This window comes from Abramis brama (genome assembly GCF_963993115.1).
Source record: "Abramis brama genome assembly, chromosome: 16".
In the NCBI taxonomy this organism is placed as follows: domain Eukaryota; kingdom Metazoa; phylum Chordata; class Actinopteri; order Cypriniformes; family Leuciscidae; genus Abramis; species Abramis brama.
In genome coordinates this window covers 22,042,839-22,067,731 of record NC_139978.1, presented here as the reverse complement: position 1 = coordinate 22,067,731, position 24,893 = coordinate 22,042,839, and the positions used below count along the sequence as shown (strand labels likewise).

General features: G+C 36.9%; 1 protein-coding gene across 1 annotated transcript; it reads left to right on the top strand.

Annotated features, from left to right (window-relative positions):
* Positions 1-1,594: 1,594 nt before the first annotated feature.
* rhocb (ras homolog family member Cb) lies at positions 1,595-23,527 on the top strand. The gene is made up of 5 exons (XM_084138846.1): positions 1,595-1,735; positions 19,771-19,928; positions 20,654-20,774; positions 21,687-21,817; positions 22,927-23,527. The coding sequence occupies exons 2-5, from the start codon at positions 19,773-19,775 to the stop codon at positions 23,098-23,100; spliced, it is 582 nt and encodes a 193-aa protein (XP_083994972.1). The 5' UTR covers positions 1,595-1,735; positions 19,771-19,772; the 3' UTR covers positions 23,101-23,527.
* The last annotated feature ends 1,366 nt before the right edge of the window (positions 23,528-24,893 follow it).

The window sequence follows — 24,893 nt, the reverse complement described above, 5'->3', positions numbered from 1 at the left end:
TTTTGATCATTTCGATTCAAATAAATGGTTAAAAACTATTTAGATCTTTGCTTGACTTGCTTTATTTTGTAGTGGCCCTGACATCCCAGTGCGGCATACATTTACCAATAAACAATATAGGTAGCCTACATATTGCTGTTTATTATGTATTTTTCTCTTAAGATTTACGCCCATTAATAAGACTGTATTAATAACGTTTTTTTTAAAATGTAATTTCATGCATTTCTGTTTGTTTTTGCACATTGAAGCCAATAATATTCAGGAAAAAAAACAGTGATTAAAGGATTAGTTCACTTCAAAATTAAAATTCTGTCATCATTTACCCAGCCTCAAGTTGTTTCAAACCTGTATGAACCTGTACCAGTTGATCTAGGCCTACCCTATTGACCTATGGAAGTCAATGGGGTACATCAACTGTCTGTTTACCGAGTACTGGCATTCTTCAAAATATCTTCCTTTGTGTTCAGCAGATGAAAGAACTTAAAGGGATAGTTCACCCAAAAAGGAAAATTAGCCCATGATTTACTCATCCTCAAGTCGTCCTATGTGTATATGACATTCTTCTTTCAGACGAATACGATTGGAGTTAGGCTATATAAAAAAGAGGCACTTTTATGGACTTCAAAACAGAAACAGCCATTCACTGCCATTATAAAGCTTGGAAGAGCCAGGACATTTTTTTTTTTTTTTTAAATATAACTCTTATTGTATTCGACTGACTTGAGGGTGAGTAAATCATGGGCTAATTTTCATTTTTGGGTGAACTATCCCTTTAATAAAGGTTTTGAAACAACTTGAGGGTGAGTAAATGATGACAGAATTTTCATTTTGAAAAGTGAACTATTCCTTTAAGAACTTAAAATAATTTGTATATAATAAACTGTTCTAAAGTTCATATTATAAGACTGAAAATGTCCACTTTATTTTCAACCCATGAGCTGGCAGGGCCTTGAATGTGCGAGACTTCCGGTGCCCTTCACTTTCAGTTATTTTTAGCTGTTCAAAAACAGTTCGGTATGTTACTTGATATTGCAAAATGGTATTTCTCATATTATTTAAATTTATTGTAGTAGACTAGTTATAAACAGTGGTTTGTAGTGCACACATTTTGACCATTTATTGCACTGTTCTTCTAGTTATGTAAATATAGCGGCTAATAAATCTGAAATCTCGCACATTCACAGAAAACAGCGTTTCAAAATAAGGTGGATATGGATCAGCTCTCGGCTCATCACGAATCGGATCTGCTCCAATGAGCTCGGTTCAATGAGTCAGTGAGTTGTTCACTCTAGAAACGATTACACTGATTCGTGAATGTTTCAAACCGGTTTTGTGAGCATGTTCGCCCATGGGTTCAACCGATTAATTAAAAAGATCCGACTCAAAAGACTGATTGGTTCACGAATCTTACAGAACTGCATATGATATGGTGCATTCTGGAATTCAATCAACTGGTCACTGCGCCCCACACCTCAACCCCCCCTGCCACCGCTCGTGCCAATGATGTCATTCTATTTCAACGGCTGAGGGGTGGGGCCGCGACAGACAGCTCCTCCCTTCGAGCCAATAGCATTTGGGCATAGACAACTCCAGCAGCGCGTGTCCATAGTCTGTGGGAGGATCTAACGGCAGCGCTCCGAGTCCGCTCCTCCACGGCCAGCCAAACACTTGAACACACACACTGCGCCAGAGAAAAAGGAAACCTTCAGCGCTGAAACTTCAGTTTGATCAAAAGGTAAGCATTTGCGTTGCTATTAGTTTTTATTAGATAGTGGAAGAAGCGAGAGCCATTTCACGGCTTAACACTTCTGCGGGGAGAAAAAGAAGTAGGTGTTGGCTTCAGAAAAGCGTCTTTTATGAAGATCAACAACTTGACGTGTTTCTTAAAAAGCCAGGGAAAAGATTTTGATTGTGACTTATGAGGACCTTTTGTGAAGTTGAAGTTGTGGTGTGTTTACGGTGGTCACACCACCTGTTTTCACACGCAGCTCGGTATCGCAGTGTTTGTTTTTGACTACAGCTCCAGATTCAGATGGATTTGGCTTGGGAGTGTGAGACAACACCCCTGTTGAACACCCCACATCGTTGTGTTTAGGCTCACAATGTCGTAGATAAGTTCAGAGACGTCAACGTTACACTAAAATCCACTCGTATAGACAACACAGATTATTATTGGTGAAACTTGGAAGATGAAAGACCGCGCCTCGAAATGAAATAACTTTCAGCTCATGTTTTTCAAGTCTCAGCAGCTTTTAGTGTGGGTTCATGTTACAGAATTTAGCGCTAGTGCGCGTTCATGCCAAACTTTTTTTTTTTTTTTGGGTGAGTGACGTGATGGTCATTTATTTTGAAGGGATTGATAAAATTGGCACTTACTACGTTTTTATTAATTGTAAAAGTTTACAAATAACTTTGAAGGACTATTAAAGTGTACGCTTACGTGAGATGAATACTCCAGTTTTCGAGGGGAAGATTGTTTTTCTACAGTAACGTACATGGAGCTGGTCGCTCGCCTCCTGAACGCCGCCATGTCGACGTCACATGACCTGCCTCGAGATACAGCTGATCGAAAGTCCATGGATGTTGAGAGTATGTGGAACGAAACATTTCACAACTTATTTCTTAGAAATGCTTGATGTTTATGCTACTTGAAAATTATTAAAGTCACCGTGACATCCTTACACAGCCTCCTGTCACTCACATGGGATCACAGCAATAGCAAACCACAGTGCAATCAATGGAACAACCCGATGGAACTGAATACCTCCTAGTCCTAACCCCCCCCCCCATCCCTCATCCCTTTACATTTAGTCTTGTTTGGAAAGCCGTTTCACTCGGATATATGGATATGTACAGGGAAGAAAAAACTATTGTATCGGAACTTCTGTTTCATGCCGACTTTAGCTAAATTGTTTTTTGAAAACATAGGTAATCAGTGTTTTTGAAAAAAAATTATAAAACCATCTCTAGTGTAAATTATTACATTTCTAAGAACTTTTTATTACCCCGGATTTTCTTGTTTGTCATTGAACCATGTGTGTTTTGGACAGAAACAGCTGATCATGGTCTGTTTTGTAGGCTACTGAAAGTGAAATGTTCATATAAAAACTTGTTAGACAGGAATGATCCAGGTGTTTGTGTTTGAAGCAGTTGCCTATAGGAAAACTAACTTACCTCAATGTGTTTGGGAAGGAAGAGGCCACACTTCAGCAGGAATTTCGGAGCTATTCTCTCTGAAACAGACCACCTCCTCCATGTAAGGACAGTGTTTACATCCCAAAGGCCATGGCTCAAAACATACTGAGCTACCTAGACAGAATCTTTGGGCTTACTGAGGACTGTAATATTCACAGCATGCATTGAAATAGCTTGACTTGCTGCTTGTTTAATGTATTTTTTTTATCTGATGATGAGTGTGACTGTGATAAACTGATGCAGAAAAAGAGTGGAGGGTCTGAAGAGCATCAGTCTCACTTGATAAGAATGTCTGAGTGTGCCAGTCGTGCTAGTAGGGATTAGGAAAGCTGTGTCTGTTGTGCCGTCTCAGCAGTGCCAACAGGTGTGGGCTCGCAGCCACACTTCTCTCTGTGTATGAGAGGTGCAGGTCGATATGGCTTGTTATTCAGCTTGCTGTCCGAACATCAAAGTGAGGCACACTGGTTTGATTCGGACGCAGTCTTTAGTGCTTTAGTGGGCACATTTGTGATGCAAACTCTGCACATGCTAAAAAAAATTGTAAAATAATCAAAACAGAACTGATATTTTATCTGTAAATGAATTAGGCTATTAAATGTGTTGACTGAGCGTTAACGAACAGGGAGGTTTGTTTGTTTGGCTTCATCTTACATAAGCAGAATGTTTTTGAGGGTGGTTTCCTGCATGCTAAAAACAAGTAGATGTCCTGGAGGACTGTCTGTATGCTGTTGTGTCCTCTGGGCTGTTTTCTCCTCCTGTGGAATCACACACTTATGAAGTAGAGGAACGCTTGGATCCACCAGCAAGAACACCAATTTGATAGTTAGAAGTGTGAGGTCTGTCCTGCCCTCAGTGGCTGCAGGTGATGTCTATATATATATATATATATATATATATATATATATATATATATATATATATATATATACCTGTCAAGGATGCATTAAATTAGCCAAAAGTGATATTAAAGACATTTATAATCTTACAAAGCATTCTATTTGAAATAAATGCTGTAGCTTTTGAATGGTTTCCACAAAAATATTAAGAAGCACAAACGTTTTCAACTCTCAAAATAATTCGAAAATGCTTCTTAAACACCAAATTCAGCTTTGCCATCACAATAATTAATATTGTAAAATAGAAAGCAGTTGTTGTAGTAACTGTACTATTGTATGAACCATTCGATATAGTACAGTTTAATGCTGGTCCCAAACTTTTTACAGTACTTTTGAAATATTTTGACATCACAATGACGGAGACAGATCTCACACCTCTAACTAACAAATCGGTGTCCTTGCTTGTGGATCCAAGTAGGGATGCAAATTATCGATTAATTCATTAATCATTAATTGATTGACCTTATCGATCGATTAACTGATAAGCGGCTATTTTCCTGAGAATGTAAATTTCTCACGGTATCAATAGTGTCTTTAACATAAAAAGCAAAATATTGCTTATAGGCTACTGAATAAAAATGTTATGTTATATTGCTCAATTGATGTTTTATTGTAACAGCTGGGATACGGTACAGATAATGGCATTTATCTAGTTTAACAAAATAAATTATCTACAGAAAATTAAAATACATAAAAAATAATTGTGCACTGGCTCACCTGTTGCATGTGAAACATTAAGCAACATAACATACATTTTAAATAAAAATCTACATGGGTAGGCTTAGCCTACAATATTAAGCCTACATATAATCTATCTGGTAAACTACTTGAATGAAAAACTTGAAACATTAGCAGCAGCAGTACTTATAATCCACCTTGGTCTGAGAAAGGTAACAGTAAGATTACTAGACCTGGAAACTTCAAATATAGAACTGAACACAACTTAAATCATCCCTGAGGAAGGTGAGAGTAAAATTAGAGGGCGTCCCTCGTTTACACTGTCAGTGAAATGTGACCAAATTCCGTTTTTTTTGCTCACATGTGACACAGATCCGATGTGTTCTATGACAGTGTAAACAGGAAAAAAACGCATGCATTTGGATATATCGAGATCGGTTTCAGGCCTCATTAATATGTGGAAATAAATTGGATATGTGCCAATGCGACTGTTATGTAAACAGGCAGGTCGGATTTTCTGAGGCATTAGGCAACGTCTCCGCGGTTTAATGACGAGAGAAACCCACGCGCATCTGCAAAGGGACGGATGACCCAACGAAACGTTGTGTCGTCGTAGGAGAGGAATGTGGACAAACGTTGACAACATATTGTTGTACACAACAAAATTTCGGACCCACTGCTCCTCGTTAAAGCCAATATTTAAAGCCAGTATGCTCCCACCAGTCCTGAGATCTCTCTCACACACAATAACTGAAGCATATGCGCAATGTTGGCACATTTCGTCCTCCTTCGCCTCAAATTTGAAATGCTCCCACACTCCACTCCGTTTTGACCGCCTCATGTTTGGTTTCTTTTTTGCCGCCTCAGGTTTGTGTCGGGTCTCTCTCGCCGCCCGCGAGAATCTCGTGTCACGTTCGCAATTATCAATTAGCCGACAATTAATTTAATTTAATCGAGTAAATTCTTGTCGACAATTAATCGATAATCGATTAACCGTTTCCATACCTAGATCCAAGTGTTCCTCTACTTCAAGTGTCTGATTACTAATGCTAAATTTAATGTTCAAAATGAAATGCTGTCTTGTGGGCAACACTGCGTTTCGGATGACCCAAGTTTGAATCTCAGCTCATGGTCCTTTCTGATCCCATCCCCCCTGGGTTCCCGGCTCTGTCTCTTTAACTGCCAATAAGTGTCCTAAATAAGTTTAAAAACCCTTGATCTCACAGAGGTCAGCATCAATACAGCTGGATTCCCAAGTGTTTTTCTGCTGAAAAAGGCAAGTATTTAGAATTATGAATGATTTCATTTTGTACGACACTGCTGTTAAAAAATGGAGAGCGAACATGTCCAAACTAGCAGCCTCTACCTTTTCGCTCACTTTCTGACTGCTCAAAGATCAGTTTGTAGTGTGCAATGTCACTGATTTTGAGTGGTTGTGCATGGGAAGCTGTTTTCAGGTCAGTGTGAACCCTCTGGGCTGCGGTCCATTTAGTCTTCGATGAACACCTTATCGTGTGAGAAAGAGGGACAAAAAATATGAGGAGGAAGAAGAGAGGACGGTTTTTAATTAGGACACCCTCTTTTTCTCCTCTCCATATCACCCTCTCTAGGAACAAGAACAAACATTCAAGTAGGTCAGACACTTCTGCTTCTTCTGTCATTAGCTTAGAAAAATCTGTCCATTTCATTTTGCTAGGGTGACTCTCTTTCCTTCCGTCTTTCGTTCGTTTGTTCCTTCATTCCTGACTGAATGAAAGTTGAAATCAGAGACACTCACCACTTAGAAATGCTCAGTCTTTATTTATAATGTAACATCATTGTTTCTATTAGCCTAAACTTAAGCGTTAGAACTTTAAAGTTGTGCTCTATTTGTTTCAGATTTTCCGCCTTGATGTGTGTGATACACTGGAAGTGTTTCCTCTCTCAGCGAGACACCAGTGAGGCCTCAGGAGGCCTTTAAATTAGTTTAATCTTCTGTGCTCGTCTCTGTTCTTCCGTGTGGAGAATCTGATCTAAGGATCTGCTGCTGCTCAGAAGCATGAGGCTGTTATTTTCTTGTGTCTGACATTTGCTGTTGATAGACTGTCACCCTTGGGGTCAATGAATCCTGTAATATAAGTGTTGCTGTAGCAATCTGCAGCAAGTGGCACTGGGATTGTGCTTCAGCAAGTTGTTGTCATTTGGCTTTCCACACAAACACACATTGTGTCATCTCACACAGGTGATAAGACATTACACATTTTGGTGGAGATTTAGTTTTTCACCAGGAATTCCAATGTTAAACACAATTATTAAAAAAATTAGTTGAAATAATGCAGGCTGATGGCTTCAACAAAAGCATATACCATCGATTAACAACTTTGTAGCTCACAGTAGGTCTGTATTTAAAGGTTTATAAGTTTGTTGCACTCTAAGTGATACAAATATCTACATCTGGACTACGGTTCGCAGTGTACATTAAATTACTGCTTTACTGTACACCGTTTTACTTAAGGTTATTTTCATAGGTTTTTTTGTAGTAGATGTAGTAGAATATTTTTTGTAGCAGAAGTATCCCACACACTTGAATCATAAACTCGGGTTTTAATCTCTGTTATCTTTCTGTTCTACAGAGACTTCGTACTCTCAAATTCCAAGACCAAGCTTTGTTTGCCAGGCAAATTACATGCATTAGAAGCACAACAAATGACAAACACGACGAACCAACAACTTGTGATATCTGTATCCTCTGTGTAATATGTAAAGAATAATTGACGTCCAGTCGTTGAATTATTATAAAACTATAAATTATTAGTGTGCATTATTACTATTTTTCAATAATTAAATACCCCAGTCAATTATTCTGCTTATACTACGGTTACCACACCTCAAAACATTGTTCAAGAACAAACATTTCAAGACATTTTTTCAGGTTTTTGTCCTTAAAACGCTCTTGTGTGTAGGATTTCTTATTCATCTAATCCCAAGCCTCCGTTGCTAATTCCAAGACGTCATTTTAGAGCTAGTAACGGTGGCTTGAGCCACTGATAGCAGATTAATGCAGTTATTAGAGAGAGCTTATGCGTGTGTGAATTACCAGTGTCTATGGCTGCATTTACACTGCAAGTCTTAATGCACAGATCCGATCTTTTGACCAGATCTGATTTTTTGGCCCAACTGTTTACACTCACTTTAGACAGGACTTGTTGCCGACATCTGACTGTTTACATTAATTCCCGCCCAATATGATTTTCGGTGATCGTTTTACTATCCACATGGTAGACCCTGGTTTTGAATGATGGCCGTGATGTTAAAAAACTTATTTACATAATTCATGTCGGGTGGTCATGATTATTTGCCAGCATGGACAAGCTAACAGCTGTCATGACTCATGAATGTTTTGTAGCGCAAAATCTGACGGAACAGATAGTCCGGAGAATTTTTCCGTTTATCTACAACTCAATTCTTCTTGTAATCACAGACGGACTCGATGATGGTGAGATCAGATCATACCGGCTGTTGTCAGACTCCTTGTGCATACACAAATCTCACTGGATTATTACAATTAATGGCAAAAAAGAATGTTTGGAAATGTAAACTGATATTTCCTACTGACACACTACAGCAAATAGGCATATTAACATGCCTAAGACTTTTGCACAGTACTGTGTGTGTGTGTGTATATATATATATATATATAGAACTTAGAACGTTTGTCAACCAATCAGATTGAAGCATTCATCAGCCCCAAAGCATTAAGTAATTTTTTTATATTTTAACAAATCTAAATTTTTAATTTAGAGAATAATGTTTGTTACATGTTGAACACAAAAACCAAGCCCTAGCAAAAAAAATGTAAACGTAGCAACTGAAACATTCTTAACCTGCCCAGCATGTGTGCAGATTCCACACAGTCCAGCAGTGTGACTAGCCTTCATACACTAACCTCAGCCTCAGGACTCTCATCTGTTTTTAGGTTCGAGTCAGGGTTGGATTAGAGAATTGAGAATGATCCTAGATCAGAATCAATAAACTAGTCAAATTGTAGGCTACTCTAAGATCATTATCTTTAATTTTTGGACCCAGCAGTGAAAACAACGGGATGATTTATTTGACTAGCTGAGTGTGTTTACGCTTTCTGTAAGTCACTGTGAGCCATGTTTCTTTTTTGCTTAATCAAGTGATAGTTCAGCCAAAAAATAAATATCTATCATCATTTACTTTTATGACATCTGTGGAACACAAAGAAGATTTTCAACTGTTTTTGCCCGTACAAGGAAAGTCAAAGGTCCAAAAAATATTCATTGGACAAAATGAAAAGTTATTTTTGGGTGAACTGTCTGGCTTAGTCTATTTCTTAAAGTCACCATGAAATCAAAATTGACCATTCTATTTTTTTTAAATGGAATATACAGTACCAGTCAAAAGTTTGGAAACACTACTATTTTTAATGCTTTTGAAAGAAGTCTCTTATGCTCATCAAGCCTGCAGTTAAAAAACAAAACAAAAAAAACCCCCAGTAATATTATGAAATATTATTACAATTTAAAATAATGGTTCTCTTTTTTAATATACTTTAAAATGTAATTTATTTTTGTGATGCAAAGCTGAATTTTCATCAGCAAGTACTCCAGTCTTTGGTGTCTTATGATCCTTCAGAAATCATTCTAATATGCTGATTTATGATCAATGTTGGAAACAGTTGTGCTGCTTAATATTTTTTTATAACCTGAGATACTTTTTTCAGGATTATTTAATGAATAAAAAGTTAAAAAGAACTGTATTTATTTAGAATAGAAATCTTTTGTAACAATATACACTACCGTTCAAAAGTTTGGGAACAATAACTATTTTTTTTAAAAAGAAATTAGTACTTTAATTCAACAAGAATGCGTTAAATTGATAAAAGGTGATGGTAACGATTTATATTGGTAGAAATGTTTTTATTTTGAATAAATGCTGTTAACGTTTTACTCATCAATGAATCCTGAAAAAAGTATTCCAAAAAAATATATTAAACAGCACAACTGTTTCCATCATTGATAATAACTGAGTATCAAATTATCATATTAGAATGATTTCTGAAGGATCATAAGACACCAAAGACTGGAGTACTTGCTGATGAAAATTCAGCTTTGCATCACAAAAATAAATTACATTTTAAAGTATATTAAAAAAGAGAAGCATTATTTTAAATTGTAATAATATTTCATAATATTACTGTTTTTTTTGTTTTTGTTTTTAACTGCAGGCTTGATGAGCATAAGAGACTTCTTGCAAAAGCATTAAAAATAGTAGTGTTTCCAAACTTTTGACTGGTACTGTATATATATATATATATATATATATATATATATATATATATATATATATATATATATACACACAAATGATGACATGTTTTTCAGCACAAAAATGGGACAACTTGTCACTAACATAAGATCCAATCTATTCCTGATAGACAAAATTAGGATTCTGGAAGCTTCCTTATGATGATGTGATTCATGTTTAAGGTAATGAAGGGGAGGAATAATGAGACACTTAAGGGTCTCCATTTTTAGATATTCTCCCATAGAACAAAATTTTGCCACTTGCTGAAATCCGCACACCCCTAGGTTGACCCCCTCTCAGGAATATTGAAGACACACATCAGCAAACACTTTTCAAAGCCCTTCTGGTTCAATTCAGTTTTGCCTACATGTTTCTGATATAAAACTGTCTAGCAATCCAGTGGGGAAAGAATAAGTGTGCGTTTCTGTGAGGTGTCTCAGTCTTAAAGACCTTACAGACCCCCTGATGATCTCTACAGGTCATTAATTGTGAGATTAGCTGTGAATTGATGGCAGAGCTTCACCTTATTAAATGAATACTTATACCCCATTAAATATTTCTAATGTGCTCCAGTGGGTTAAAGTATATTGAAGCTCCAGTCAGATTTCCTGGAGAGAGAGATTCATCATCTTTACCTGTTCATACAGCGAGTGCAGTGAGATTCCTGCTGATAATAATTGGTCAGTATTGGTCATCATGGTTCGTTTTGAGCCTAATACATCTAGTATTAAAGGTGCAATGGTGTAAAAACACAATTTTGAACATTGATTTGTGTGTGTGTGTGTACTCGCTCAGTAATAGAATTTTGTTTTAATACATTTTGAAGTGTGTGTGTGTGTATATACAGTGGCGTAGTGGAAGGGCCCCGCGTTGTGGGGGGCCCCCAAAAAATTGACTCGAATAAATAATTAAAGCGTTTTTATAACGTGAACGTATAGGACTTTTATTTTGGTAGTAATTGCAGCCTATCGTACCTAAATCGCTGAGGACGAGCGTCTCACAGACCCCGAGAAAATGTTCAAAGTTGGTGTTTTTTACGCGTGCATTGACACAGCTGTTTCCCAGCTCAAACAACGTTTCAAAGGCTTGAATACAATAGCGAAACGATTCCGCTTCTTGCGTCCAAGTGAACTCGTACATGCAACTGATGATGAGTTGCGTGCTTGTGCCGAAACATTTGCAGTGACTTACAACGATGATATTTCCTCCGAATTTCCATCACAGTTGCTTTCGTTTCGAAGTGCCCTACGTTCTGAGATTAAAAAAAACTTGAAATGGGCTCAATTAAAGATCTGGCAGAGCTGCTGATTCTGAAGCATACATCTATTCTACCAAGTGTCACGGATGTGGTTACAGCTCTGAAGCTTTTTTTAACCGTCCCCGTCACAGTGGCAAGTGGCGAGAGATCTTTTTCTAAACTAAAACTAATAAAAACCTGCATGAGAAGCACAATGAGCCAGGACAGACTTTCTGAACTTGCGATACTCAGCATTGAAAGCCAGCACGCGCGTCAGATGGACATAACAGACGTTGTCAAGGACTTTGCGCAGAAAAATGCTAGGAGAAAGGGGCGCTTTGGAGGATTTTAAAGGTAATATATATTACCTTTATTGAATGTTAAACGTCATGAATCTTTGTTGTATACTGCAGATAGAAAAAATATTTTGACGTCATGTGCTCCCTTGCATTTTAACAAGTTAATGTAATTGCTGTTTTATTGTTGGTGTTTCTTTTATTCTTTTTTTTGTGTGAAAAGTTCTTAATAAATAAATACGAAATAATTACATACTATTAAATTCCACAGTACTAATTCACGATTTTGAATGAAAAGGTGAATCCCCCATCTAATTATGCGGTGAGGGGCCCCGCCTCCACTCTTGCGGGTGGGCCAACGCAGTTTGCGCTACGCCACTGTGTATATATATATATATATATATATATATATATATATATACAATTCCATTAGGCAAAAAGCTACAAATAGAAAAATTCTTTATTGCATGTTCTCTATTTATGGAGCTGTGGTGTGCCTACTTTTTCCTTTTTGTGATTAGTTATGGTAAAAACTCTCCCTCCACCTCCGTACACTAGTTTTTTTTAGTTTTTTTTTAGCATGATTAATTTCTCAGAAAATCAAAAACACAATCAAACAAAAATATTTGACTGTTGGCATTATTATTAACATTATTCAAAATTATTCTATAGTTATCGCAATAATATCGTTATCGTGATTTCTTTTCGCCACAATAATAACAGTGAAAATCTGATGTTGTGACTGCTTATCCCAACTAGTGATGTCATTTTGCTCATCCTTAGTAAATAGGCTATATAATATATAGTGCACTATATAGGGTGTCTGCCATTTTGAAGTGGTGTCCGAATTCTGAGTGAACGACATAATTCCCTACATTCGTTCACTACTTTTACCCACAATCCTCTCTGAATGTGAGTGTACATTCAATGTACACTTGCTGAAGCACTATTTCCCACAATCCAATGCGGAGAGGTCTGAGCATGCTTGAAAGTGCGGGAGCGAGCGAGTTTAAACCAGAAATACTTTACAGCTTTCTTATTTGGTTTTTTCTACCTTTTTTTTATTAATCATTACTTGAATAAAACATATTAAAATACTGAGACAATATTATATAAATGAATGTTAAAATGTTAAATGAACTGATATTAATAAGGTAAATTATATATATATATATAATATATATATATAATTTTTTTTTTATTAAAATATATAATTTAGGCATGAACTCCATTTAATGTGTTTATAAGCCAGATGTTTTAACAATTTGTTAAAAACCCTGAGGGCACTCAACGACCACGTCGTCTGTGAGCGTTTTTAACAATTTCAATCGATGAAACTACAAAGCTGGCACGGAGGTATATATAATTACAAAGTAAAGTTATTATGATTGTTATTGTTGTTAATATTATTTTATAAATTAAAGTATAGCGGAGGATTTTCCCGAATTTTAGAAAAGAACCGCCCTCTCCACTTTTTGAAAAAATACAGATGCGCAACACTCTACATGCTCCCGAGAGGGAACGCCTATTAAACGTGTGCACGACACGAGAGAGCATGCACGAGCCTAGTTCTCCTCGTGCACGCTCTGTTTACAAGTTGCAAGATCGCTAATCATAGCTTACATTAACTTTTACTAGCAGTAATTTTAAACGGATTTCTCCAAATAGCATGCCAAACTTTACCTGTCGAGTAGAAACTTCGCGACTGAGGCATCAGTGGGAAGCCTAACCTGTGCTTTTAGCGCATGCCAGTGTGTGAAATATTCTCCCAAAAACACTCTGGTCTTGTTTCTTTCTTCAGAGGCCTTTCTCTTCTTGTCATACAATTCGTAGACACTTTTTCTCTTACGACCCTCAGACATTTTGAAAAAAACCCGGTGAGAACGGCGAGCTTCAATGAATGGCTGAAACCGTAGCTCACCCATAGACAGCTCACCACACATAATACACCTGAAAGTGCGCATGCGCAGAAAGGACGGGCACGTACGACGGCCTTACGTAAACATATCACCAGAATGATTGACAATTAGGAGGACCAATAGTCTTGATGATCCACCCGGAAAAAGAAAATCCTCCGTTATACCTTCAAGTAACATGTAAGATAAAAGGAGTTTTATCACTACGTGTGACGAAGCCATTTCTGCGACAGCTCCAGCTCTCTGACGCACAGTGTAAACGTCAGCGTCCAAATTCACTCACTTCATTTTGTTCGCTCCTTGCAGATATAGTGCACTCAAATGTCATACACTATATAGGGATTCGGACACAGCTAGAGACAGAATGCTGCGTGATTTTACAGCTTGCCTGTGAGGTTCAGACACGTTTCACAGAGCTCTGTGCTGCGGCTCCTACTGCAGGCATCATATATTAACCGTCCACCAGACACAATCTCACCAGTGCTCACATCGTCCGTTACTTCCTGGAGACTCGCAGGAACCAGGCCAGTGGGCATCACTCATGTACCCTACCTGTTTGAGGTCTTTGTGGGAATGAGACAGAGACCGAGAGCGAGTTACTCGGTTCAAAAGTTTCAGTGTCCACTCAGTGAACATGCAGTCTGACAGATGAGTGCAGACTTCACAGTGGAGACACTTCACACACCCTCACACTGGGCGATATAGCCTTTTAACAATAAAAAAAATATTTTTTATTTAAACCAAACAGCCATTATTGTTTAAGGCAAGGGAAATAAAGTTAAAAATAATCAAGGCATGTTTTCCACAATGTATTCCTGTATATACACTACCAGGTCAGTATGGACTTTTTTTTCTTTCCATCCATAAATACGCACACATACATGCATACAAGTGACAGTAAACATACTTATGTTACAAAAGATTGCTGCTTCACATAAATGCTGTCTTTTTAACTTGCTTTTCATCAAAGAATCCTGAAAATTATCACAGTTTCCATAAAAATATTAAACAGCACAACTGTTTTGTTACTTGAGCAGCAAATCAGCATATCAGAATGATATTTAGATATAGATAGATAGAGATATTCATTCATTCATTCATTCAGAGTTTTGATTCACTGAAACTGGCAGTTTAAACTGATTCACTGAAATGATCCAGTGTCAAACCTCCATTTAAAACAATATTCACATTCCCGTGATACTAAGATGGATCTGGAAACTAGTTTATTGACTCATGGTCTTTAGGAAGCTTAATGGCCAAATTAAAAGCACATTAAGATAGTTGTGTCATTCACAGTGTTGCTTAATTTGATATCATCAGTGAAATTGTCGCACATTCATCATGAATGTTCAATATGTAATCCAGCCATTTTAGAGGCCCATCAGTCCACAGCTCCTGTGGCTCAAGGTCAATCGAAGGTAGGGCTGGGTAAAAAATATCGATTTCTCGATTTTAATCGATTCTCATTTTTACGAAACGATATCGATTCTTAAATCCCAATAATCGATTAGTCATCCTGTTTTCAGTTGATGAATGAATGGAACATTGTTGCGCGCATCCCATCCAATAAATTGCAATAATCTTTGTGCTTTGTTATTATTGATATGAAACAAAGTCTCAGATTTCAAATTACCTCCATTTTCTTACGAAATTTCAAAAACATAATTACCGTTTTGGCGCTGTGGCGCGTGATCGCTCTGGCGCAGCTCTGAGCTCAGCTTAAGAGAAGCAGCAGCGTGGAGCGAACACGATCTTCTCTTCCGCCTTAATAATACCGGTTACAGCGCGAAATAAACATGAATGAGCATCTGAAAGTGCGTTAAAAGATAGAGTACAACTTATCGAAGTCCGTATCATGTCACATGGAATCGCTCAATCAGTGTTTCAACTGTGGAAAGACGCAAGTAAACAATGTCATGTAACGTCACATTTACCTCAGAAAAAACATATCCAGTGACCATAAACTCGTTAGTCAGCTAGAAAAATTAACTCTAGAGAGAAGCATTTTGTTACATATATGCACCATATTACATATTCATTTTAATTTTTAATGTTCTTCAATATTTAATGCATGTTTGAATAAATCTTGGAAGTTTTTTATGACAGCCGCCATTTCAATTTTTATATAATTGCATATAACTTTATTATTATAAAAATAAATAGTGTATTTTAAGTGTTTGTATACAAATCAGTTAATTTTTTACCTTCAATATTATAGTAGGCTAATGAAGCCTATAGGCTACAACTGACTCCCATAGTTTACAATAATAGTTAAGAGATTTGTTTTCCTTGAGAAAATTTGCAATGTATTGTACCTGATATCCAAAATAATCAATGTTGAATTGAATCGGAATCGAATCGAATCGAATTGCAAGCTTGTGAATCGAAATCAAATTGAATTGTGAAATTTGTGTCAATACCCAGCCCTAATCGAAAGCATTGAAAGTGTCCACACTCGTCCACTGCTCTCCTGGGCCCCGTTTAGTCTGTGTGTGTCAATTCTGTGTTGGGTTTGGAGAGAATAAGGCTGCCGTGATGGACTTGACTCAATTATCCTATGATCCCTTATGGAAATCTTTGAAGCAGAAATTCTAAACCCCCTCCTGAATCCAGTTTAAATCTCATTCACTTTCCATATCCAGGTTATATTGAACTGTTTTAGATTCTTATCAATCATAATGAAACCCACTTTTTCTCATTTTCTTCTTATTAACTTATGCTGATTCACTCAGTGCTTGACTCAACTAGTCTTTGATTCTGTGGATGTTAGGGATGTACAGAACTACAGGTTTTCTTAATTGACTAGATGTAGGATTTCTGAAGAACTACTTGAGTTGTCAGCCTTAAAGGGATTTATTTTTTTATTTTTTTATTTTTTTTCAAAAATGAAAATTTTCATCATTCACCCTCAAGTTGTTCCAAATCTGTTTGAATTTATTCTGCTGAACACAAAAGAAGATATTTTGAATGATGTGGGTAACCAAACAGTTGACGGGACCCCATTGACTTCCATAGTATGAGAAAAAATAAATAGTCAATGGGTGCCCCACAACTGTTTTGTTATCTATATTCTTCAAAATATCTTCTTTCGTGTCCAGCAGAAGAAAGAAACTCATACAGGTTTGGAACAACTTGAGGGCGAGTAAATGATGACAGCATTTTCATTTTTGGGTGAACTATCCCTTTAAGGAAGCCGTGTATAATTGAATATGTACTTGTCTAGTTTATTAACAACCCACATCCTTGCCTATCTGTATTGATTAACTTAATTGTTTTGATTATGTGTAATGTGTTTGATGTGATAAAGTAAGTTAAATGACTAAAATAAAATAAAGCTAAATAACAAATGCATGCACATGACAAAATTGCAAAAAATTTAAATAAAACCTATAAAAGATAATCTAAAATAATGAAGTAATATTACTAAAAATAAGTTTGACAGTGATTTATACCCAGAAGCAGCTGTGGGATTTATGAAGGCTTAAATCTTTTTTAAATTTCTCCAGATACAATGTTTTTTGGAGCTTGCATGTGAACAGGAAGGGAGTTGTCAGAACAGGAAGTGAGCTCTTTCTCTTCTTGCCGAGGAAATGTTTCCACATTGTGCCTTCAGAGACGTGACAGCATTCCCAGTGTGACACATCACAGATTTTCTCATCTATACTAAAAAAAATGAATTGCTTCATTATTTCAGTTTCAGTGAATTGATTGGTCAGCTTTGTAAATTTTGGAGTTCTTCTCAACTGTTTTAAAAAGCCAGTGGTGTTCCGAATGTGTGTTTGAAGGGCTTGAGATAATGGCAGCAGAGATTAATGTCTGTGAGAATATAGGCTGCCATCACCAAGAACACCTTTCTCTCTCCAGAGAGGAATGTTTAAGAATAGCGCTGACCTGCTTCGGTTCTTTTCTCTCTCTCAGAACTTGTCCGCTGTGATTTTTTTTTTCAAGTTCAATGTGTGGGTGTGTCTCTGTTTCAGGATAAGCTGACAACTTCCTGTGACCATCCAATCCAAATGTCTGAGTATGAAACTGCAGTCCTAACTAGTTTGAAACTACAGTAATCAAATGTTGAGTCAATCATTAAAGGTACACTATGTAACTTTTTTGTTTTGTTCAAAATTTACAAATTTTCTATGAGCAAGTCCATCATCAATCTACCTTCCAACCTGTGTTTTTGTCTTATCCTGAATCACTATGGTGCCCTGCGTGACTCGTCACATAAACCGAGACAAGGATCTCCGGTTGCAATGTTCTTCCGCGAGATGCATGCAGTTTTGTTTATTAACCGCTAGAGCACCAAAAGTTACACAGCGTATCTTTAATGTGTGCGTCCCTTCACACACACTTTCCTTACTAAAGATGGTATTTTACTTTTTTACGTGTTTGAAAGTCTCTTCTGCTCACCAAGGCTGCATTTATTTGATCAAAAATACAGTAGAAACAGTAGGCTATTACAGAGTTATTACAATTTAAAAATTGTTTTCTATTTTAATATTATTTAAATGTCTTCAGTGTCACATGATCCTTCAGAAATCACTCTAATATGCTGATTTGGTGCTCAAGAAAGATGTATTATTATAATCAACATTGAAAACAGTTGCACTGCTTAATATTTTTGTGGAAACTGTGATACTTTTGTCAGGTTTCTTTGATTTAATAGAAAGTTCAGCATTTATTATAATAAATATTTAATTCAATTTAATGCATTTTGCTTGACAAGTAATTTCATTAAAAAAACTTTTCAATGGTAGTTAAGATAATATCATGGTACTTTGATTTATTCCATGGTATCATGTATCGATATCTATGTATGTGCTACACTAAGGTTCAATGAATACCATGGCACATGTCCAAATATGGTATTTCCACAATACATGTCCAAAATTGCCATGATACTTGTCCAAAATAATGTGGTATTATCGCAATATGTCTAAAAAAAACATGGTTTTACCATGGTAAGTGTCCAAAATAACAATATTACTGTGATATTACCATGATTTTTGTTTTGTACTTGCTAGCCTGCTGATGTGTTAGAAAATGGCATGTGTGTTTATTAGTCTAAATTTCTATATAATCTACATCTTTCTCACACACATGAATCATGCACACAAGCCCAAAATCTTCTGCTGGAGTGTGTCCGCATTCACTGGGCTACTGTACGGGTGTGTGTGTGCTTAAATGTGGACAACTGGTTAGATTGGCACTATTTTAAGAAAATGTGTGGCTGTGAGTGTGTTCTTTGGCTGTGACAGTTTTGGGCCATCGTGTCCTTATTTTTCTCTCCAAATTGCGGGAAAGAGAGGAAGAGGGTGGGACAGGAAAGTCTTTCTTACTGTATTTTTTTGCATACTCTTCATGCTCTCACTTTGTGTGGATGCAAGAACTTCTCCCAAATAAGGCCTTCAACAAAATGTACTTTTTTCATTCCAGTGTGACCTTCATTTTGTGATTGAGTTTGGGTCTTGATCAGCATTTTGGCCTCCTGATTCTGCATAAATGCAGGATAGATCGTGGACCTGCTACACTCTATTATGTTGTGTTTCTCAAACAGGGGTTCTGTTTGATTTCTGTTTTGATTTTGAATAATTCGAACAATTATTATTATGATTTTTTTGGACATATTTCATGGCTCTCTGGAATACTTGAATTCTGATTTGTTAACTGTTTGTTGACAATTACGGCGAAACTGGATATTTCACCGCACGCAGTCAATGGCAACGTATCACTGCTACTTTTCACGTCTCTCGTATCATTCTTCAGTCTCAATCTTTTAATTTCATTGCATTTCTATGATATTTAAAATGGCTAATTGGCTCTAACTTCTCAGAACAGTTACGATTACCAGCTGTTTTAAATATTTTAGCTTTGTAGCTAACCAGTCTGTAGAAAAAGTAAATTGGAAATAATACTGTCTATCTATCTATCTATCTATCTATCTATCTATCTATCTATCTATCTATCTATCTATCTATCTATCTATCTATCTATCTATCTATCTATCGTTCTATCGTTCTATCGTTCTATCGTTCGTTCTATCGTTCGTTCTATCGTTCGTTCTATCTATCGTTCTATTGTTCTATCGTCCTATACAATTTTCATGCAATTTTATTTGCTCAATAGCTATGTAATAAATGGGATAATCTACAGCCAGTGGGTCATCATCACAAAATATGAATATTGTATTTGTTTTGTGAATTTCATTTGAACCATGTCTCATTGTAGTCTTCTTTCTTTTTCTTTAGTGATGGCAGCTATTCGTAAGAAGCTGGTGATTGTGGGAGATGGAGCCTGTGGAAAAACATGTTTGCTCATTGTGTTCAGTAAAGACCAGTTCCCAGAGGTCTACGTGCCCACAGTGTTCGAAAACTACATTGCTGACATAGAGGTGGATGGCAAACAGGTCAGTTATCCTAAAATAGTGTTGTGCACAGTCCTTCTTGTTTCGTGGACAGAAGCACTGAGAATGTGGTGTGTCTGGGTATGCTTGTTTGAGAGAGGGAATTTGGTGTTCCTGCAACCTTTTAACCCAAATTTCAGGCCATCCTGATCAGACATGCTGGATATAATATGAGAGAAGTTCAGCAAGAGGGAGTGCTCCTCTGATCTTAACTTGCTATAGGAAATGGTTTGTTTAAGATTTTTGTTCATGTTTGGACTTGTAAGCTTCTTAGAAATAGAGGACAACGATATAGAAATGAACCTCTAAGTTAAGGATGAATATTATTTCAGCAGTTAAATTTGCCCAGACCAGTGTCCCAGAACTTTTGATTAAAAGAAAAAAAGAAAAAATTGCAGTTTGTTGATTTACATTTGTTCTATTTCCTGTATGCTCCAGAACACACATTTCATTTCCATCTCTTATACTCACACAAAAAACTCAAGTCTTTTAACCCTTGAATGTTTTGTATTGTCATTGAAGACCTCTAGACCAGTTTGAACTGCAGCTATCTCTTTAAATAGCTTTAGGTTTATAAATGTTTTTTATATTTATGACCACTGATATTGATGACAAGACGACTCAAAGTCCAGTTACATAGATGCCATAGTGTGCACTCATAGACTCTCTCTCTCTCTCTCTCTCTCTCTCTCTCTCTCTCTCTCTCTCTCTCTCTCTCTCTCTCTCAGGTGGAGTTGGCTCTATGGGACACAGCTGGTCAGGAAGACTATGATCGGTTGAGGCCATTGTCGTATCCAGACACAGATGTTATTCTGATGTGTTTCTCTATAGACAGTCCAGATAGTTTAGGTACTTAACCACACACACACACACACACACACACACACACACACACGTCTGGTGCACTATCTTTGTGAGGACTCTCCATAGACGTAATGGTTTTTATACTGTACAAACTGTATATTCTATCCCGTTACACTGCCCCTATCCCTAAATCTACCCATCACAGGAGACATTCTGCATTTTTACATTTTCAAAAAAACTAATTCTGTATGATTTATAAGCTTTTGTACCCATGGGGACCTCAATTTAGGTCCCCACGGTGACACGAGTCCCCATGAGTCTGTGTGCATTCAGGTTTAAGTCCCCACCGGTGTAGAAAAACATGTGTACACACACACACACACACACACACACACACACACACACACACACACACACACACACACACACACTATTGTTCTGAAGTTTGGAGTCAGTAAGCATTTCAATCATGACAGTAAAGACATTCATGTTAAGCTGTTCTTTTGAACTTTCTATTTTTCTATTAAGAATTCAAAAAAAAAAAAAAAAAGACTGCATCAAAATTTTCCACAAAAATAAGCTGTGTTAATAATAAGACATTTTTTCATGACAACCAAATCAGCATATTAGAATGATAACGTGACACTGAAAAAAAGACTAAAAAAAATCTTGAAGACCCCAAACCTTTGAACAGTAGTGTAAATTACTACTTTATTTTAATTTTTATTCCTGCTTCTCAGCAAATAGTTTTAACTAAAACTAGCAATTCAACTTGCACATATTACATTAAGGTAAAATTGAAGATGATTTATTAAATACTGAAATTTCCTTAAATAATGAAATGCATAATAATTTCCTGCAGTTATTAATATTTATAATTTACTGTATTAAATTATTTCTAAAAAATATCTTAACATTGGCATCAGGTTTCATAACTTCTGTTCTGGCCTCTTTCAGAGAATATTCCAGAGAAATGGACGCCAGAGGTAAAACATTTTTGTCCCAACGTTCCCATCATCCTAGTGGGCAATAAAAAGGACCTGCGGAATGATGAACACACACGCAGGGAGCTGATCAAGATGAAACAGGTATGGCAGGTGTTTGTTCGTGTGTGTGTGTGTGTGTGCGTGCGCACACGTGTTAAGCAGATGTTGCCATAGTAACATGAAGTAGAGGTTTATAAGACACAGCAGAGGCCTTTTGTTGGCCTTTGCCTTAACAAACAGGACACTTCCTGTCTCGGAAAGCCACAAAGGAAAATGGAAATGCAGCTGTTTCCTGTGGGGAAAAAGCTGCCCTCAGGGATTACATCATGCTGAAGGTTTGTTTGTAAGAATAAAGCAAAAAACAGTAGTGAAACTTCCATGCTGGTCGTCATAATACTTTTATATTTATACATGTAGCATTTTTAAGTGATTTTCTAATGAGGAAGATTTTAGTATACACAATTTGTACAGTAATGATCCATCATATTCTCCCAAATTGTTTGTCTACTTTTAACCACAATGCTTTGTGTTGAAAGGGACTGTTGTGGGGACCATTTAAGGTAGCTAAGAAACATTGACGTTAGTGTCTAGGAATGCTCATTGATTTTATCAAAATTTTATCAGTTTATCTCTACAGGAATGTGGCAGTTTGTAAGTCATGTGACATTCAGCATACTACAGTTCTACAGTATGAAATGTTTATTGACGTTCATTGTATATTGTAGAGTTGTAACCTACTTCGCTTTGAATCAGTATGCAAATACAAAAAAAGTTACTTTTTAATATTAATCTAGCTACATGAATTGAGTCTGTGCCTAGATATAAATAACTCAGAATGCAAATATAAGAGGGCAGCTGAAATGGGGGTCTTTTATGAAAACATTAGGGTGAGAAATGGGTGGGTGGGTGTGTGGGGGTCACATGATCATTGTAATATGCTGATTTACTGTTAAACATTTCTTACTATTATCAATGTTGACAGTTATGCTTTATTAGCTGAAATAGAAATCTTTAGCATTTATTTGAAATAGAATTGAAATGGAAACCTTTTGTAACAACTATAAATGTCTTTACTGTCACTTTTGATCAATTGAATGCAGTGTTCACTATTAGACATTTGTTTTCACTATTAGATATTGTTAGTGTACAAATGAAACTAGTGAGAGGGTGAAAAGAGTTCTAAAAGAATGCTTCCTCTCATTGTGTTTTAGGAACCTGTAAAACCAGAGGAGGGCCGTGACATGGCTAACAGGATCAGTGCATTTGGATATTTGGAGTGTTCGGCTAAAACTAAGGATGGAGTGCGTGAGGTTTTTGAGATGGCCACCAGGGCAGCGCTGCAGGTGCGAAAGCGCAAGAAGAGAAGCGGCTGCCTACTGTTATGAGCCACACACACACACACACACACACACACCTCCATGTTCCTTTCTGCAACTGACCCCAGGAAAAACCTACAGTACCTGCTGCGCCTCACATGTCTCGCAATCCAGGAGTGGATGACAGAAAAATATTTATAAAGAAACCAAAGTGTGTGTCAATACCCAATACCTCTTCATCTTGCCATCTTTCTCTTTTTTTCCCTTTCCTTTCCTTTTCTTTTCACCAGCATACTTTCCTTCCTTCCTTCCTTTCTTCCTTCTCTGGAGGAAAGACTGAGATTAATTTTGTATTTGTACATAAATCTTCTCTGTATCTTTCGGTTCTGGTTTACAGTTATTCTATGCCTCTGTATATGATGCTCAGTGATTTAAGTTTGAAAAAAAAAAGAAAAGAAAGAAGCAAAAATACATTTATCATTCATTATAACTGCCAGCCTGTACTCTGTGTGTGTTTTTTGACTGCTGATTTTGGGACTGTGCCAAACTTTCTTTATCTTTGTCCAATGGAGTTGACCTTAGTAAGGATAGATGGCATATTTATTTTACATGAATGAAAAATTAGGCTGCAAGGAATAGTTGTAGTCAGATCAGTTCGGTTTACTATTATACATATCTGTGTTGTTTGCTTTGCAACGGACAAAATATTTGGACAAAAATGCCCAAGTATATAATTTTGTGCCAAGTATAAACCATTTTTAATGGTTAGCAGGCTAAAACTGAATTAGCATTAAGTGCTAACTAAATTAGCTGGTCTGCTCAGGATAATGAGAGAGAGAGAAAGAGATGAATTGAGATGAAAAGAAATTGTGATAGAAAGATAAACTTGAAATTGCGAGAAATAAAGTTAAAAAAAAAAAGTGAAGTCCAAGGCTATAAATGCTAAATTGCGATAGAATTGAGCTAAAAAGGCGTCATTACCTTTTTATATACCGACACAAATATGGGTTAATTGCAGGTAGAGGTGACTGAGTTACTAAAATCTACTTTTGTGTCCTTGAATAAAAAAGTACCCTGTCGGAATGCCCTTAGAATTGATGTCCAGCATGTTACTTTAAAATGAGAGGTCAAGAGAAGAAAAGCCATGGTTAGTTAGTTTAAACGTGAGGTAAGCAGTTTATTTTTAATGGCAGTCAGAAAACATGTCCGTTTACCTGACAGATAGCACTAGATCAGGTGTGCTGATGTTGTTTTCCTGACTCTATGACAGACCTAGACCTATAAATTGCTATAGGAAAAAAAATAACCTAGAGGTGATGAGGATAGGATTGAGTGCTTGTAGGTGTTTGGTGTCTAACATAATGAGGATGATAATGACTCAAACATCACTGGGACTCGCAGTAATCTTAGATGGGTATAGCAGCTCCAATAGCCACGAGGGAGAGACCTATGCCTACTCACTGTAAACGCCAATTCACACTGCACTGACAGAGACAGACCAACGCCGACAGTCACCAGACTACAGCATGTCACTTCTCTGTAGGGCTGTAGTCAAGACCACCTTTGTCGAGTCCAAGACCAGAACTAGTCGAGTCCAAGTCAAGAAAGGTAAGAAAAAAGTCGGAAAACTTTGCCCATTAATTAGATGTGCAAGGCAAGCAGGCTAGTTTCCGGGGTGTTATGGACAATTAGAAATGTGAATATTCACATTGCACTAGCGGTGGACTTTCAGCGAGTTTATTTAAACATTTATTTTTTAAAGAGCCGTTTATGAGTCAAAAGAGCCGGCTCTTTCAGTGAGCTGAGTAAAACGAGCCGGCTCACGAAAAAGAGCCGAAATGCCCATAGTTATTAGGTGGCCA

Excerpts from the sequence above, each read along its gene's own strand:
- rhocb (XM_084138846.1), top strand. The coding sequence starts at position 19,773 with ATGGCAGCTATTCGTAAGAAGCTGGTGATTGTGGGAGATGGAGCCTGT. Across the intron at positions 20,775-21,686 it reads AGACAGTCCAGATAGTTTAG|AGAATATTCCAGAGAAATGG; the intron begins GTACTTAACCAC and ends GGCCTCTTTCAG. Across the intron at positions 21,818-22,926 it reads AGCTGATCAAGATGAAACAG|GAACCTGTAAAACCAGAGGA; the intron begins GTATGGCAGGTG and ends ATTGTGTTTTAG.